The sequence below is a fragment of the Arvicanthis niloticus genome, chromosome 3, assembly GCF_011762505.2.
Source record: "Arvicanthis niloticus isolate mArvNil1 chromosome 3, mArvNil1.pat.X, whole genome shotgun sequence".
Lineage (NCBI taxonomy): Eukaryota > Metazoa > Chordata > Mammalia > Rodentia > Muridae > Arvicanthis > Arvicanthis niloticus.
The window spans coordinates 84272291-84292325 of NC_047660.1; the positions used below are offsets into that span (position 1 = coordinate 84272291).

At 38.8% G+C, this 20035-nt stretch overlaps 1 protein-coding gene across 1 annotated transcript in view; it reads right to left on the reverse strand.

The window, feature by feature from the left end:
- Ankrd28 (ankyrin repeat domain 28) overlaps positions 1–16672 on the reverse strand; it is a 134189-nt gene extending 117517 nt beyond the window's left edge. The window contains exon 1 of the mRNA XM_034497951.2: positions 16289–16672. Within this exon, the coding sequence (XP_034353842.1) occupies positions 16289–16315 (27 nt within the window). The 5' untranslated portion in view covers positions 16316–16672. The remainder of the gene's footprint in view (positions 1–16288) is intronic.
- Between the last annotated feature and the right edge of the window lie 3363 nt (positions 16673–20035).

Below are 20035 nucleotides of genomic sequence, written 5' to 3' on the forward strand. Positions count from 1 at the left end.
GAAATTCTTCAGGATGGAACCAGGTAGTAGCGGGAATTCATATGAAGAAAATGCAAAACCACCAAAGACCACTGCATATAAAAAGTGTAAATAATACGTTTTATTTTTGTTTTCTCTAATGTAAAAGTTTATTGAATGAAAGAATATAACTGCACCTTGGGCTTTTTTTTAACTCAGAAAAGGGGGGGTTATATAATAAAGCTGTATTATTGAAAAAAGAATGACAGTAGGTAGTTAACTTGAATCTAAGAATAAAGAAAATTGGGAATGATAAGATTACAGGTTAATAAAATGTTTTTAATCTTGTTTTATCCTTTAAATTGATATATGCTGCAGAAATAATCAAAACACTGCCATGAGGTTGTTACTAATGAACATAACAATGATAGCACTAAGAAGAGGAGAGAAATGGAGTTAGCTACAGAGACATTAATAGCATTCATATGTAGTATACTGCAATAAATAAGACAAATGCTTAATACATAGAACAAAAAGTACAAAAATAGTTTTTGAAAATCAAAGAAACCAAAAATGATAAAATAGGAAGAGATATCACATACATGTATTAAAAGATAAAAGGATTAAGGCTGGAGATATAGCTCACTGGTTAAGAAGGCACAGTTCTCTTGCAGAAGAACCAAGTTTTGTTCCCAGCACCCATACCTGGTAGCTCACAGCCACCCATAACGTGTCACCCTTTACTGAACTCCTTGGACATACCATCACTCACAAAAACATACCCACACAGAGACACACATATACACATATACTTAAAAAATGAAACATTTTTTTAAATAAATGGATTAAAAGCTCCTTTAAAAGGGGTTTAATGACATGAGGGCCAACGTGATGACACAGCACGTGTGGCACAAACCTGATTGATTTCAAACTCCAGATCTCAGGATAGATGGAAAGTATAGATACCAAAACTGTCCTCTGACCTCCACAGGTACACCATATGACAAGCATATTCACACTGAAAGACACATCATAGATGTGCACACAATATTCTTTTAAAAAGACAGATTGTTTGACTGTATTCTAGAAAGAAATACCCAATACATTCAGGAATCAAAGTATTGAGGAAGCTGAAAACAGGAAGACCACTAGGTTCCAGAACCAATGTGAGCTCTTAGTGAGAAACTGTCTCAAAAAGCACCACCTACAAAGCAATACCAAATCATTGATTATAGTCCACCTAAAGAGACACTTCAGATTCAAACACATCAGAAAAACAATGCTAAGAAACAATCACTAAAAATAAAATGTAATTTTTATGGGAGACAAAGATATTTTATAATATTAAAACTATCAATTAAGCAGAAAGGTACAAATATATATGTATGCCCTTAATAAAAAGTCCCCAAATAGGTAACATTTTTTTTTAAAAAGCCAGAGTGATAGATGAAATTGCCAAGTTAAAGGTTATAAGCAGATGTCAATCTTATCTGAATAAAAGTGACGACAGAAAATTAGAAAAAATAATGAAGATTTGAACTTCACTACCAACTAATTTGACCCAAAAGACACCTGAAAGAATCCAACAATAGCAAAATGCAAACGAATGCTTGTTAAGTCTCATAGACCATTTTCCAAACCATGTCAGTGACACAAAGAACATCTCCAGTTGTAATGTAAGTGAAGTAGAAATCAAAGACAAAAGAATATTTGAAAATCAAGAACAAAACAAACAAAAAAACCTCAGGTCAAAAATGGCATCACAAAGAAACTCAGAACATATTTTAAGTTGAATAACAATAAGACATAGACAAGCTTAAGATACAATTAACAATGTTTATAGAAGGTAATTTATAACTAAATATGAAAATTTTCAAACAAACTTCTACCTTAAGAATTAGAAAAAAAAGCAAGCTAAGCCCAAAGCAAGAAGAAGGATTAGCTAGTTCTATAGATCCATAGCTGCAGGATCTCAAGGCAGCTACAGCACATCCAAGGAGCCCTGGTGAGGATCCAGTGTTGATAGTGCTGCCTTTAACAGACCAATGACTCACTGCAATGCACATTTGCAAGTAAGGATGTATGGCCAAAAGGGTACACTGTGGGATACACTGTGACACTGAGCTTCCACAATGAGACGTTTTGTTTTACTTTTAATTTTCTTTTGGGGGGAAGTTGCAAGGGGGGGAGATACAAAGGGACGGGGAGATGATTGGGACTGGGGTGTGTGACGTGACGTTCACAAAGAATCAATAAAAAGCTTTTTTCAAAAAAGACCTTTTCACAAATGCAGATACTCAAATATGATGTATGACAATGAAAAATGTTTTCACTAATTACTGAAGTAAGTAGTATTTTTAAAGTTGTACTACAGTACACAGCACATTTAAGCAAAACTGAATTCTGGCTAAGAAGCATGATAGTAAATGCCTGCAATCTCTGTACTTGGAGCAGCTGAAGCAGAAGGATCTTAGGTTTAAGGTCAGCCTATGCTATATACAGAATAAAACAGAATTAACAAAACTAATCTGAGTTCTATAATGGGCATTTTTACACGGTTTTTGTCCTGCCTGAGTATTACAGTCTTACTAACAGTTAAAGTACATAGAGACACTAATAATGGAACATGTAAGAAAGAGGTGGGAATTACAAACAAGAGATTAATTATCTAAATTTCAGTTAATATAAGATTAACAATATATTCTGGCGGGGGGGGGATGTTAATTTTCTTGAGCCAAAATAAAGGAGGGTTGAACTTATAATGGCCAAGAGCCTGGGTTCAATCCCTACAAGGGGGGGAGGAGGGGGCAGTGGAGTGCGGTGGCAAAAGAACGGCAAACTGTGAAAGTAACACCAGTAAGTAAAATTCTATTAGAGTAAACTTCAAGAAATCATTCCTACTTCACCTTTGGGTACAGTTAGCCATTTCTTTAATGTTTCCAACTCATGGCTAAAATAACTGTCCATATCTAATTTCATTTCATCTCATCACAGGAAGTAGATACCTTGCTCTATAGATGTATCCCCAGTACAAGGACCAACAGATAGTAGACATGAGTTTCTTTTTTAATCCAACAATCAGGGTGTTTATTATATCCATTTCCATTAAAAGTATTACAGAGAAAACAATATATAGGAACTAGAAGCCAACTGTTGAAGACTAGCCTACCATACACATGAGGCTTAAACACAAATAGCACAAACCAAGGCAACAGCTATTCCTAGAAAATAGTCTAAGGACTTACAGTGATGGATGTGGACACTACAATAAATAAACTTCCCAAACTGTAGGGTTAGCACAACGTTTACTTTTATTTTACACTTAAATCCAAAACTCCACGGTAATGAGTGATCACCTGGGAGACTAAGGAAGCTGGAATCTGCTCAAGCTGACATCGTATCTAAAGCTGCTCTGGCAACAAATGGGAAATAGGATTATTCAAGGAGGAAATCCAGTAACACTTGGACTAAATTTCCCACCACTGCCACCGCCACTGCCACCGCCACCGCCACCGCCACCACCAAATGCACACATGAAAAGGCAGTAAATATTAATTAACTGTGGAAGTGATCCTTGGTCTAAGGGTCTAACTAGACTCTCCCAATGCACATTCTAAGAATTTGTATTTAAAGCTTGCCAAATGATTCTGATATAAACACAAATAAACAGTGGCTTAAGCAGTAAAGAGCTTAAGGCAACAGGAAGACCATTTCCAGAGGAAAGTTTACAACAAATGTATTAAATTATGGTGGATATCAACAGTAATTCCTGTCTTAGGCACTGTAACTATTTGTATGAACTGAAAGCCATGGAAGGAGAACTCTGCTTTCAACCAAGGTCATGTTAGATAGAGCTACTCTCTAGTCTTCCTAACACTGCTTCTTTAATCAGAGCAATTTAAGCCTAAGTTAAACAAAGCCCAAGAGAACAAAGGTGCCACTTGGCAAAGTCCTTTGACCTGTGACAAGCAATCTCTATCGGCCTTTTCCTACCTCCTGTGACTTCTCAGAATTCCCTTTCCTCCACCCATTCTACGTTCTCCGTTATAGTCTCTTTGATCATGAGCCCTTCTCATTCTCAAATAAATTCACTTACTTTGATTACTACCTAAAACACCCTTCTATGAAATCAGTCTCAATTTAACAGCTCACTCAAGGACATTTCAATGTTTTCAAGTTCCAACATCCATATTTACAAAATAAAATTCATCTTACTGGCTAAGGTCAAACCTTATTTCAAATGAATTTAACATCCTACTAATTCCTGTACTTTATCAATTCTCCAGAATTCATTCAAAATACAAATCCTGTACTGCCTGCTTTGGATAATTCAGTGATAATTCAGAACATACTCTATGACCTGGCCCCTCTCTCCACCACGGTCACTTCCTCACACTCCATGTGTCCTATGCTCCAACCATATATGCTAACATTCTGACTGGGGGACTGGGGAGGTATCACTGAGACCAGGCCTTGCCATGTAGTCCTGGTTGGGCTAGTACTCACCATGGTTCAGACTGTCCTTGAATTTGCAGCAATTCTCTTGTCTCAACCTCCCCAAATGCTTGGCCAGATTTCCTGCCAACAATTCTCCAAGTACATTCTTGTATGCTTTACAATCTGGTTATAGAATTTGATGTAAAATAAAATCAGTCAGTCAAAGGAATAATAAATTGTGTTACATCTGGAGTGAAATGTAACTGACTGAAATGATCAAATAGGAAAATGTTGGAAAGATTTGAGCTTAAATAAAAACTCAAATCCATAATCACAAATTTGGGAATCTCAATTTAAAAATGTTTATAAGTCTTAAGGATGGAAAAGTTGTATCAATAACACAATCTTAGTTGAAACCAAGATTCTTTTTTCTGTTTTCATTTTACTCAAATAGTTTCAGTGTCCAGGATGAAACAAGTGATATGCATGTTTAAGAAGTCACCAATATACACTGTGACTGACGGGATAACTAAGTTCTCTCCAGAGTGGATCTTAGTACTGTTTTCCTCATTCTCACAGGCACTTGGAGACATCCCTCAGTTTGGATGTTTATCACCCATAGGCACAGCAACTTGGGAGCCATCCCAAAGGTCTCAAAGCTCATTGGAGCAGCACAGAAGGGAAATATCTACACTAACTGAGACCCTGTCGCTAACAGTGAGCCACAGCGGCTGATCTAGAGGACCTGCAAACAGCATCAACCAGTGTGGTGAGAATAGAGAAGAATGACCATTAACTGTTCCTCCTCCAGACCTGGCAGATTGCAATTTTTACAGAACCTAGAAAGAATCCTTCTCTAATTCTTTCTTTTACCTTTTTCTTTATAGTACTTTAAGTGCTTTTTAAAATTTAAAACTAAGCCTTTTCTGTTTTATTGTGTATATTGTTGCTGTTTTAACAGTCCTGAGATTAAACCCCAGAGCCTTGGGCATGCTAGGCTGATCCAACACTGCTGTGTTATCTCTCCAGCGTCTTCTTCCTGTGATCTAATACATTTACCTTGTTTTAGTTTTTTATTTTAACTTTATAATCAAATTTTTATCTCTTGCACTTCTCTTTATTTTTTTCTTTACCTCCTCCTCATTCATTCTTTTATTAACTACAACTTCATAGCTTTAATTTCATAGCTTATTCCACATTGCCCTTTCTTTTCCTATGGTTAACAATGATACAGCAGTCTTTAATTGATTTTTTCACTGTACTTATTTATTTGGTTTGCTGGAGTATTGCTGCTGTTACCACCACTGGCTTTCTCCTCTGAACAGTACAGGGAATTGAGTCCTCAAGAAAAGGTTCCTTACTAAGATGGTCACATGTAAGCCTAAGGAGATATCCATCCCAATAACTGCACAATCACAGCAGAAAAAGAATATGAAAAAGAAAGACATCAGAATTCCTCTAAAATGGAATAAATCTTCAATATCCAAATTCAAAACTATGGAAGTGCCTGGAATGTTGGGCACAAACACATGCACATGTGAGTGCACTTTTAAAATTTTAATTTTTAAAATGATCAATGACCTCAAAGAGGATTCAAATAAACAAATAATGTAAAACAGTCAATTTAGAACTTGAACAAGAAATTCAGCAACCAGGACAATTCTGCAAAGACATACAGAATTAGGGTGTGAGAGCCCCTAGTAATGAAAAGCTCAATCAATCAAATAGCATGCTCAACGAAAAGGGCTGAGAACACACTTAGACAGCAACGGGGTAGGAAGTGTGTCATCGTCACAATGTTTAACATCTCCAGGATATAATTAAAAATCAAAAATATAAGTCTTTGGTATAGAAGGAAGCTACAAAGCTAGGTGAGATAGTACATGCCTATATTAACCAGCAATTGGGAGTCTGAGGCAGGAGGATCACCACAGTGAGTTCTATGCCAACCTGGGCTATATAGCATAGCAAGATCTTATCCTTTAGGAAAGGAAGGGAAGAGAGGAGGAAATATTATAGCAGAAAACTCTCTAAGTCTAAGGAAGGAGTCCAAATACAGGACACATTTGGGGGGGCGGGGAGAGAGGCTTCAAGGCAGAAGTTATACATTCCTTATTACTATGGACCTATCAAAATAACAAAATGTTCAACACAAATCCTAAAGGCTAGGAGATGTACTAATATATTTCACATCCTAAAAGTAATTGCCAACCACAATTTCTATATCTAGTAAAAATTATCTTTGAAAACTGAAAGAGGAATTAAAAAAAAATGCCACAATGAGCATAAAGCAAAGCAATTAATGATGACCAAGACAGCAGTGTACACTGTCAGCAACACTACACAAAGAGGAAGACAGACAGACAAAGTCACTGAAGCTCAAAGAAAAAAGAAGACCTCACTAGGAGGACAAACACACAAATGAGAATTAGTAAAGAATCAAATGCAATATACCAGCAAACCTCTAAAGTGAATAAGAGAAAATTCTGTGCATGCCTTTAATAACCTTAGAGGCAAGGTTTTATCTTTCCACTGAAACACATAAACGGGTTTGGTTTAACACATATATGTTTGGTTTAAAATACAAAAGCCAACTGTGTGCAGGGAAATCACCAGACCATGCATCTCAAGCAAACAGAGAACCCAAGAGCAAGGAGGAATAGGTTATACTTAGATATTAAAAAGCAGATTGAAAACCAAAATTAAAAGCAAGAAAATCACTGAGTGTTAGACAGCTATTTGTCAAGCTATGACTGTAAATATATCAAATTTTGCACTCAATTTCAAGCAAATGCTACTTGTCTACATATTACAAGATGTGACTTTAATACTCCTCTCTCATTAACAGATTATTTAGACAAAAAAATCAACAAAGAAATTTTTGAATTAAACTATATTATATATAATATGGATTTAATAACATCTATAGAATATCCCATTTAAGAGTTACAGAATACATACTGTTCTTGGCCACCCAGGACACTTTCTCCAAAACTGATCACATTTCAGGATATAAAACAAGTATTAGCAAATACAAAACTATTGAAATACTTTCTTTTATCTCTCCAAATCAAAATAAAATCAATACCAAGTAGGAAAATAGAGAAAATAAACAAACACATAGAAGAATAAGCCTGCAAATTTTTAAAGAAATTGAGAGAAATTAAAAATGTCCTACAATCCAATACAAATGAAAATGCATTAAAGTGGGTGAGATACTACAAAAGCAGTGTTAGAGGGAAATTTATAGCTCCGGGTACACATATCAAAACATCTCAAAAGATGTTATGTACCCATAACATCTCAAAAAAATAACCTAATAACTTATCACATAGTCTGGGAAAAACAAAACCCAAAATTAGAAGGAAAAAAAAAATCAAGGAGGAGAGAAATAGAATAGAGACTAAAGCAACAATAAAAAGGACCAATAAAAACAAAAGACTCACTCTTAGAAAAGTTAAAGATTAGTAAACTGTTATTTAAGCAAAGAGAGATGACCCAAATTAATAAAAGGAAAAACCAAAAAAGTAGCTTTTAAAAAGAATACCAGTTAGATACAAAGGATCAAATCTTGTGTTCCAATCAGTTGAAATTTTTAGAATAAATTTCTAGATATGTGTAACTTACCAGACTTGACCCAAGAAGGGGGAAAAAAAAACCCTCAAAGATCATACAACAGTAATAAAAAAATTCTCAACAAGGAAAAATCATATGACCAGAGGGAGTCATGGCTGCACTCTACCACATCCTTAAACAACAACAGTGCTCCTTAATCTGTTCCATAAAACAGACAGGGAGGGAGCACTACACACTCATCTACTAATCCAGCAGAGATAGGAAAACAGCAAGAACACCAACTACAGACCAATCTCATGATTAAACAAACAAACAAACAAAGCCACATTAAAATATTTGCAGACTAAACAAAAATACACTAAGAGACTATGATCAAGTCTGTTTTCTTAGAATAGCTCAACAAATTCAAATCAATAAATGTAACATAAAATTGGGCGCGTGGAGGAATTGATTGATGATCTTAAACCTAAAAAGCCTTTGACAAATTCATGTTCCTTCAGAAAAGGCTGTTAGAAACTAGTAATACAAAGATCACTATTAATTAATCACGATTAACTCATCATCATTCATATAAAGTACCTCAAAATATCAAGGTTATTTACAAAAGTCTACAGCCAACTTGATACCGATGGAGGGAAAGTGAAAGCACCAAGACTGAGACAGGTCTCTCCTCTCCCCAGCACTCTGAAAGCAGAGGCAGGTGGGTCTCTGCAAATCCAAGTCTGGTCTATAGAGGGAGCCCCAGGCCAGCCAGAGATACAGAGGGAGACTTTAATCTCAAAAAGCTAAACACCCCAAAAGGAATAAAAATGATATAAACAGTAAAAAAGTAAATTACCCATATTTGCAGGTGACATGATTCTATACTTAAAAGATGCCCAACGCTTCACCAGAAAACTCAAGATCTAAAAGAACTTTCAGCAAAATAGCAGACTATAAAATCAATACACTAAAATTAGTAGTCACCTGGGAAATGTAAATTATATCCATCAATAATGAATATGTTAAGAGAGAAAAAATATCAGGAAAAATCCTCATTCATAATAGCCTGAAATCAAAGCACCACCACCAACAAAATAATAATATACTTACCTAGATCTCTATGATGAAAAGTATAAACATGAAGTGAATGAAAGAGAAAAGAGAAGATGAAAAGACTTACCACCATCCCATGATCACACACCAAGCCATCTACAGATTGAATGCAATCACCATCAAAATTCTAACAAAATTCTTCAGAAAATTTTTTCATCAAAAAACACATATGGAAATACAAAAAAAAAAAAAAAAAAAAAAAAAAAAAAACCCCACAAAGAAATGGAGACAAATTACACTGCAAAATGACAGTCAAAAAGCAGCAGGCTTCAAGTGCACAGAAGCCAACAGATAAGAGAGGACCCAGATATAAACCTACATAACTGCTGGGCAGTGGTGGCGCACGCCTTTACACCTTTAATCCCAGCACTTGGGAGACAGAGGCAGGCGGATTTCTGAGTTCGAGGCCAGCCTGGTCTACCGAGTGAGTTCCAGGACACCCAAGGCTATACAGAGAAACCCTGTCTCGAAAAACAAAACAAAACAAAAAAACCTACATAACTAATGCCATGTGATTCTCAACACTGGGACCAAAACATATATTAGCAAAAAGGCAGGCTCTTAATAAATGATATTAAGAAAACTTAGTATCAATATATATAAGGCTGCAACTAGACCCCTTCCTGTCACTCTGTATATAAAATCAATTCAAAACCTAGCAAAGACCTTAATTTAAGATATTAAACTACTAGAAGAAAACACTTCCAAGAAAGAAGCATAGAAGACAACTTTCTAAACAGGATTTCAATAGCTCAAGAAATAATAGCAAGAATTGGTAAATAAGATTTCATGAAATCAAAAAGCTTGCATGCAGCAAAAGAAATAAGTGTAATAGGCAGTAATACACATCTTTAGTTCCAGCACTCGAGTGGAGGCAGCTCAAAGCCAACCTGGTCTACTTAGCTCCAAAACAGCAAGGACCACCTACCACAGTGCTTCTCAACCTTCCTAATGCTACAACGTTTAATTCAGTTCCTCATGTTGTGGTGACTCCCAACCATAAAATTATTTTTATTGTTACTTCATAATTGTAATTTTCCTACTTATAAATCTTAATCCCAGTATCTGTTTTCCAATGATCTTAAGCAACCCCTGTAAAAAGGTCTCTCAACTCTCAAAGTTGAGAACTAGAGAAAACCTGACCTAGAGAAACCCTGTCTCCAAGGGGAAATGTTGGAAAGACAGTTCAGTGGTTAAGAGCATTTGCTGCTTTTGCAGAGGACCCAGCTTCAATTCCCAGCACCCAAATAATGGCTCATTACCATCTTAAATTCCAGTTCCAGAGGATCCAATTCTGCCTTCTGAAAGCTCCAGGCATATCGATGATACATAGATACAATACATTTTTTAAAAATGAAGCCATTACCAGAATGAAGAGACAGTCTATACAATAGGAAATATCTCATCCAAGCAATTTACCTAACAGGTAATTAATATTCAGAATATAAAACAAAATACATGTATATGTGTATAGATAGTGATTAAATGCTGGGTGTCCCAGACCCTTCTGGGAGCTAGTAAAGTTCAAGAACTGTGTACATACACGCATGTACAACCTTGCTGAAATTTGACTTTATCTGAAGGAGGCTCAGCTACTGCTGTCCATATCTGAATTCTCAGCCTAATATTCAAAGTACTCACAACACAGTCACTGTTATCCTGGCCATTCTTTACAATTACACTTAGCAAGACTGTCTCTTCGTTATCCTAGCATCTTCGTTCCTGGCCTGCCACTTCATTTTCTCTTGACATTTCCATGCATAACTATTTGCTTCTGACATTAACACATACTTTTGATGAACCTAAAATAGTTCATTTGCCCCAAGAGTTTCTATCTAGCTATAATCTAATACCTTCTGAATTCTGAAACATGTTATCTCCATCATATATGGAACTCAATAGGTATTGCTTTGTATGACACAAGTTATTCAAAAGCCACTGATACAAATGAGCTTTTAACTTTCAATTGTCCATTACATTTTCACTTAATATAATCTGTTTTCCTTCAGCTTCTATACATTTTGTACTTGAAGTAACTCATATAAAGTGTATTTATGCCGCCTTTGTTTTCCTTTTTTATCTAATACTACCCTTAAGAGAAGACACTGTGCCTATCTCTTTCTTCTGTCCTGTTTATTCTCTAAGACAAAACAAAGAGAAGTCTAATATAGAGTACCTGAATACATGAGCATCGATGTTCTTCATCATTTCATGTATCTTGTAAACATAATTATAAGGTATCTCAAAGTGTTTTAGTCATTGTTCTATTGCTGAAAAGAGACACCATGGCCAAGACAATTCTTATAAAAGAAAGCATTTAGTTGGAGGCTTGCTTACAATTTCATAGGCTTAGTCCATTATCATCATGGTGGAGAGCATGCCATTGGAGCAGCAGTTGAGAGCTACATCTTGATCTACAGGCAGAAAGATAGATTGAACTGGCATAGGCTTTTCAAAGTCAAAGCCCACCCCACAGAGATACAGATCCTCCAACAAAGCCACACCTATTCCAACAAGGACACACTTCTAAATCTTTGTAATCTTTTCAAACAGTTCCACTCCCTGGTTACTAAGTATTTAGATCTATCTATGAGCCCTAGGGGTCCGTCTCAGTCAAACTATTGCATAAATAGTATCTCTTCTTTGTTTCCCTACTCATGAAGAGCCTAATCATGTTCAGTTCTCAGGAGATCCTTGATCAAGTGAAAATTTGTACTTTGCAAAATGAGTTCAATATTAAATTTGTATGTAGATTTTAAAATCCATTCTTTAAAAATTCATACATTGTAACCACACATAGTTCAAGGCCACCCTGGTCTACAAGCCAGGTTCCCGGCTAGCCAGGAATACAGAGAGAGCCTATCTCAAACCGCCCCCTCCCAACATTGCTGTAGATGGTGGTGCGCATCTTTAACTTCATTGCTCAGGAGATGTCTGTAAAGATCTACAGAACAAGTTCTGGGACAGCCAAGGCGGATACCAACCACTGACCTCATCACTACACATTGTATAACATTTTCAATCATCATATTTCATAATCATGTACCTAATAGGGCCCTAAAATTTAAACATTTTTCCCCGGGGGGGGGGGGGGGGACAGTATTTAAGAAACCTACATACTAAATACAAGTAGAAAAAAATTCTAAAAATCTAAAACTTAAAACCCACTACCCTTTAATATTACTGCAAACAAAATTTAACTCCAGTTATAAACAAATTTCTGAGAAACAGAAAAACACTATTCCACACTAATGTTAAGTCAGCTTCAGGTGCAAATAGAATGGTATAAGTATTTTTAATTTTTTTTTTTTTTTTTTTGCAAACTCCTGAACATGCTTATGGTCAGGGTTAGTAATGTAGCTCAGTGATCAAGTGTCTATTTAGCATAAGACCCTTGGATTTGAATGCAGCAGCCCTATACAAGACACACAAAGTTAGGACCAACAGATTAATGCAACATGAATAAACCTTTATAAGTAAATAGACATTAACAAAGTATTTTGCAAAATGAATCAAGTACGACATTAAAGGACATATGCTATGTGATTTCATTTAAATATCCAGAACAGGCAAATTCATAAAAAGTAATTATTGATTGCCAGATTTAGAAAGGAAGAGAAAGTTGAAAATGACTGCTAATCGAGTGGTAAAAATGTTCTAGAATTAGTGGTGATTACAGTTTTGTGAAAATACTAAAAAAACCACTTATTTTAAGAGTGTAAATGTTATAGTATACAAATTCTAGCTCAATTTTTAAAAAGATTTATGACCAGATCGGTGGTGTGCTTGCCTACTGCACAAGAGGTCCTAGAATCCCAATCCCTACAAACACACACACACACACACACACACACACACACACACACACACACACACACGACGGGGAGGGAGAAGAGGAAGAAAGAGAGAGGGAGGGAAGGAGGGAGGGAGGGAGGGAGGGAGGGAGGGAGGGAGGGAGGGAGGGAGGGAAAGAGAGAGGGAAGTAGAGAAGGAGATTATGACCACTTTGGCCCTTTTGTGTTAAAGAACACTCCATTTAATATGAGTACCATTTCTGGAGTTTTTCTCCAACTCATCTGAATTAGTGGTTACAAACTAGTTTCATACTAGTCCTCTTTTATAACCTGAGTATTCACTGCTGTCACTGGTAGTTACCAATTTACTAACATTTATAAATAGATTCTCCCTAGCAATCTGGACTTCTGGTATCCTAAAGGAAAACAGAATTCCAAAAATACTAGACACACCTGCAAAACAACAAAGGCTCAGGGCTGAGCAGAGACTGACATGCCTGACACTAAGGTCATGGTCTCCACCACTCCCCATCATTTTCTATATACTGAAGCAAGTGCCAGTTGCTATTTAGCTTCTGAAATGGGAATTCTAAAACAAAGACCAACAATCTTTCTTTATAGAACATAATGCTTATGATTTAAAATGTAGCCATATATGAATAATTTTCATCACCCAAGGAGATAAAATAGACAGTGGTAACCTCAGGGGAGAAAATCCTGCCGCCGTTACAGATGAATGCTATATAAGGCAAAGTAAAGTAATTCAGGAAAAAAGTTCAAGTCTACTGTTATCAATAGAAACAAAGTTTCATTTCACTAACAATTTAAAAATATTTTCATCTATTCATAGGCAAAAAGTAATACAGTTATTCTTTCTTATCCCCTTAATTACATGCTGCCACAAAATAAATGCTGTCATATTCTGATTACAGAATGAAGGAGGACAATCTCCTTTATTTGCTTACTGATTTTATATTCTTCACTGTGAATCTTATATGTCTATGTGTTTTTGTTCCCGTGGGTGCATATGTGCACGTGGAGGTCAGAAGTCAATTTCCAGTGTCATTCCTCAGGAGTAAAGGAAGGAGGCTCGGCTGTGGTTAGGAAGCCCCCGGATTTACCTGACTCTGCCTCCCCAGTGCTGAGATTACAAGCATGTGATGTTGTGCCCAGGCTTTTTTTAACTGAGTTTTGGGAATCAAACTCAGATCCTCATGCTTATGTAGATGGTAAGTCTTTACTGACTGTGTCATCTCCTCATCTCTGATTTTATATCTTTACCATGTAGAACCATTCTCATATTTAAATGCTGACGAAAATCCTTACTCATGTCTAGCTTCTTTTTACTATTCTTTGCAAGGTTAAAAAAAAATACTACTTCCTATCTCAAATGTATATACAGCTGTTGAATTAAAAGCAATATCAACTACCTTCCAGGTTTAAAATCCTGTGTACATATCCAGATTTTCTCATCCTTCCTCCAAACACTACTTTGTCTACCTGATGTGCTTTCCCTACAAATGGAAAACATTAAACTATTGCATTCCACCTCATTTCTATCATCATTTCTAATGTCTTGTAACATACCAATACGTAAACTGGTTTCTAAAAAAAAAAAAAAAAAAAAAGTGCAATTCCCTATAAACTAGGCAAAACAAACTCAGTTCTTAGTCCTTGAAAAGAACTAGATGAGCCAATTATTGAGAAATACAGTCAGTCTTCCCCAGCAAGGGCATCTCATCAACTTAGTAAAGTATTCTCAAGCTTACAGGTGACATTTTACAGATCAATATGACCACCAAGTATTAACAAATATTACATAAAACTGAATCAGTGTTATGACTGCTTCAAAACTGTAGTTACTAAACACTGGAATGCAAAGATGCAAATGAACTTTTATTTTTTTATTCATGGTGTTTATAAAGTAAAATCTTCTCGTAGCCTACCAAATCCCTAACACACACAATGACCAAATCACAAAATACATTTCCAAAAGTGAAGGAAGAATTAGAACCAAATATGCAGGTACAAAGTGTTACTAGAGTAATAAAGAAAATCTAGATCTTGAGTTTCATGGTATTAACCATATAAGAATTTGGTGATTTAGGCTTGACCTCTTGAGAACTTTGTGCAATGAAAGGTTTGGCTGTATTTAATACAGTAACCAAGAACTACCTGTAGTTAGTGAGAACTTGTGAAAAGTGACTAGCATTACTAAGAAACTGTTTCCTCATTTTAATCAACTTAAAGATTCCATGTGTAGCTAATGAAACATGTTGAATAGTAAAGTTACTCACATCATTTGAAATGCAAACTTATCAACCAGAGTTTTTCAAAGTATCATGCCCTATTATTAATATCAGCTAAAATTCTGCTGATACCAAAAGATACATAAAACCAGCATTCAGCCCAAATAGAATGTTCACTTTTGAAATGATAATTAACATTAGCTAGATTCAGAATTTAAGTTTTAATTGGTAGAAAATTATATAAAACATATTAAGTTTTTCCCTATAGTTTTTTGTTAAGACCTGTGCCCTCTTTCTGGTTTCCCAACCCATGCAAGTAACTTTCCCTTCAAATCTGTTCAGTATCTCCTGTTCAGAAAAACAATGGCAAAATAGGTACTCAGCATTAATAGGTTCCCACGACTCTGTAAATTCCACACGTTAATTTCCCCTTTCCTTAAGAGAGACAAACACTGGGGAGCGTCTGCATCTCCCGAAAGTCTTAAGATTCACCTTCCCACCTTTTTAAAGGTAACAAGCGTTCATTCAGACATAGTTGCAATTTCATTGGTAGATACAGAGTTATTTTTCCCTGCCCACAGTGTCAGTCTTTGGAGCACTTCAGGTGTTCTTTGACAAGCTCTTCCTAAATCAACAAAACTAAACCAAGATGGTGCAGAATATGCCAAGAGAAAACGAGTCTGGGGATATGCACCGTAACAACTAGTCCCCGGCAGAATCAATCGGGACTGGTGGGTTTGCTTTCTTCCGCCACCACCTCTCCGCAGAGACAGTGCGGTGGACCAGGACCCACCCCACAAAGCGAACCCGGGAGCAAGGTCGTGACCCGGGGTCACGGCCGCCGCCAGCCCCGCTCCTACTCCGCACCGCAAAGCCACCTGTTAGGCCCGAGCCTCACCTGGCAGGAAAGAGGAGGCGCCTACCCGGCAGCGCGCCGGACGCGAGGGCGGCGAGCGCGGAACCCGCCCCTGTGGCGGCGGCCGCGATCCCCCGGCGGCACGTGGGTTTCTCGGAGCAGGGGCTGCACTGACAGGCGGACGGCCCGCACCGCTCCCGGCCCGGGACACCCTCTTCCCTCGCTGCCACCGCGCCGAACGGGCGCCCGGGCGGCCCACGCCGCTGGTTCACCCTCCTCCGGCTCCTCCGTGGCGCGATCCCGCCCCGCCGCCCCTCACCTACCTGGTCGCGGAGTTTGAGGAACGCCATGGCGGTCGCCGCCGTTCGGCCACTACCCGCGCCCGGCGGGTAGGTGGCCGGCTACGTTGAAGAGAGCGCGGGCAGGGGGCGGCGCCGCCTCCCCAGCCTCCCGCCGCCGCCGCGAAGAGCCCCGCCGGTCCCGCCTCCTCCACCGAGGACTCCCGCCCTCTTTCTTCCGTCCTTTCTCTCACTCTCTCCCTCTCTCTCTCTCTCAGCCACCTCCCACACGCAGCCGCCGCCTTGGCCGCCGCCTCACACCCCCTTCCCGAAATACCCCGGCAGCCCCCGCCGCCGCGCCGCTCCAGCCCGCGGCCGCGGCGGCATCCAAACTCCACTCCACAATATTACCACCACCGCCCGCCGCGATTGGCGGCCGCGCGGGGGAGAGGCCAGAGTAAGCCGAGTGCCCATTGGCCACGCCGCTGCGCTCGCTCGCGCCCAGGCCCCGCCTCCCCACCGGGGGAGGGGCGGGGCACAGGAAGCGGTGGCGCGCGGAGCGGGCGGGCCAGGTGGCGGGGCGTCTGGGCGCGCGCCCGGGGCGCGGTGGGAGGAGCTGGGGCTGGAGGTGGGGAGGGACGGAAACTGGGTACCGGGTAACGGCCCGGGATGGCACGTGGAGGTGGCGTGCACAAGCTCAGCTCAGTCAGGTGCGGAGAAGGCAGCCGGAGCCGGTGCGAGCGAGGGAGACCTCGGGGCTGATGCTGCTTCCATCAGAGTAGCGAGGGCTGCGGGGAACCGGACTCGCACGTGGAGCGAGAGTGAGAATGCCCCCGCGGCTTTGGGGGAGACGTAGTCACCGGGGGACTGCTGGCACGCGGGACTGAAGGGTGTGGTCTTCATAGCCTGAACAGGTTGTGACCGCCTAGCATTTCTCTCCAAAGCACCCCTTCCTATCTTGCATGTGTTTTTTTCCCTTTCTTCTTTATCATCAAAAGGGTTTGCCTCCCACTCGAGATAAAGCAATTATTTCAAAAAGATGTGCAGGATTTCCAATAAGTAGCATCCTTGGATGAAGAAAAGGAATGACTCCCTCGCCCTGGTACACGCACCCACGCCAACCCACAGCTCAGAAAAGGCTTTTCTTTCTTAGGCAGCCGCACACTGTTACCATTCCAGGCTTGTGTGGGAGAAGATTGTTGTTCTCCTGTGTCTGTCAGCCTGGGCGGCTCCAGCCCCTGATTAATAAAAGGTACAGATGGTTAGAACACAAACGAGAGATATTGGGTTGGTTTAAAAAACAAAACAAACCTCATCTTTTCCCTGCATTGGTGTGTCTCTTGGGACAGACTTTATTTAGAGAATCGATTTGAGCCTAATGGCAGTCTAGAAAAATGGGGATCTGTGCCAGGACTGTCAGTTTATTATAATGCTACTATTAAAAACAATTCTTTAGCCCCATAAGAACAGAAAATATCAAAGTGCAAGATCAAATGCACTAAGAGCCTTCTGATTATCTCTTAACATAACTATGCCATAATTCTGCTGAAACAATCCCTTTTCTAAAAATTACACTTTTACCATGGATGGTATTTGCTACTTTAAAATGGAGGAATTCTCATAACTGATAGAAGGGGCTTAGCCAGAAAAAAAAAAAAAAAAGATTCCTGTTTGCATTTTCTTCAGTACTTAATTCCTTTCTGCATCAACTTCGGCCAATGAAATGAAGATTCTGTCTTCCCATGTCTCTTTATCAGCAAACTGAAGGTGAATGAGTTAGCAGTATGAAAGCCTTTGACTTCTCCGAAACAAAGGTGTTGTGACGACATTACTACAATATGTTGTGATTATAATCGTCCATGTGCTACAGCCAATCGAGTTTTACCTTCCTCGAGGATGACAGATTTACTCCCTTCTATATGTATGCCTGTTTAACATGGGATGTTGACTCAGCAATTAATACAGTTGAACAAACACCCATCCTCAGTACGCTCTCCTCTGGGTTAAAGTTCTAGAATTTAAAAGCACAATAGGTACTTAATTAGGAACACAGCACAGACTGACTTTGGGGAGCATACAAGTGGTTTTGAAGGTATGGGTTAAGATAGTGAACCAAATATGTATCTCAGTGTATTAGGATTGACCTGATGAGAATTTCTAGTGAAGAGTAATTGATGAAAGTATTTTACAGCATTCCATCTCTGCATTAGAGAGGGCATGATATGCTGCAAAGGTTGTTTCAGTCCTAGGTGGGCTCACCTTTCTCCATCTTGAACACTTTAACATCTTGTGAGTCTTATTTACTGTTTATTAAAAAGAAAGGTTATGCTTAATATTACCCAGCCTACTCATATCACACAGTCAAGCAAGATAATAATATGAAAAACTGGGAATTCTTAAGGACCATTATTTTATTATCAATATTAGTATTTTAACAACTATATTTTCATGGCTGTTTAGATAGTAACAACTATTGATTCTGGAAAAATAGAAATGAAACTTCTATATAATTAAGCAATAAATTGAAAATATTTGTGTTCAAGTTTTATTAACATCAAAATATATGATTATTCCTGTATCTGTTAAAATTTTAAAGAGCTCAGCCAGGTGTGGCAGCATATGCCTTTTGTCCTAGCACTTGGGAGTAATAGGCAGGTGGATCTCTGTGAGGTTGAGGCCATCCTGATCAACATAGCAAGTTCCAGGCTGGCCAGGAGGCTACATAGTGATACCCTGTCATAAATAGACAAACAGACAGATAGATAGATAGGCTGGCCAGGAGACTACATAGTGATAACCTGAGATCGATAGATAAGATACAATAAATCTATATTCCTGAAAAGTACTACCTACATCATAGTAACCAATGGGACCAGGCTGGCTAGGAAGCTAATAGGGAGACCTAGTTATAAATTAATAAATAAGATAAATCTATATTCCTGAAAAGTACTACTTACATCATACACATAGACATAACGAATGGGACCAAATACTAAAATGATGTCAATAAAATCTCTCCCCCCTCTCTCTTTCCTCCTCTTCCTCCTCCTCTTCCTCCTCCTCTTCTTCCTCCTCTTCTTCCTCTTCCTCCTCTTCCTCCTCTTCTTCCTTCTCTTCCTCTTTCTCTTCCTCCTCCTCTTCCTCCTCTTTTTCTTCTCTTCTTCCTCTTCCTCCTCCTCTTCTTCCTCTTCCTGTTCTTCTTACTCCTCCTCTTATTTTTTCTCCCCTTCCTCCTCCTCCTCCTCCACCCTCTGTTTCTGTTTTATGAATGTGTGCTTGTGTGCATCCTTGCAACCTTGTAGAGGCTGGACAGCATGCCTTTCTCAATCACTTTCCACCTGATTTTTTTTTCAAACAATGTTTCTCACTGAACATGGAACTAACTCCCTGTTGTGGCTAAACTGTCTGGCCAGCAAGAATAGGAATCCAAACTTGGGTCCTCATGCTGTGCCATCTCCCATGTCTTACATATGTCTCTCTTTTCTGTATACCACTGATACTCCACAGCAACCCTGTTCAGTCATTTGGTATTTTTCCATCAAAAAGAGTCAAGAGTCTTAAGAAGACTCAAATAAAGACTGACTATGTGGTTAAATCCATGTGCCCATGCCTCAGCCATTCACCACTGTCAAGTCTGAGAACTGATGACAGTCTCCATCAGAACTTGTGTCCAAAATAAATAGCACAGATACAATCACCAGGGAAGTTACCGTAAGTTAAACACCACACAAGACTTTGTTTCCTAATCTACTACATGGTAGACACTAAGAACCTTCTTATATTCCTTACCTA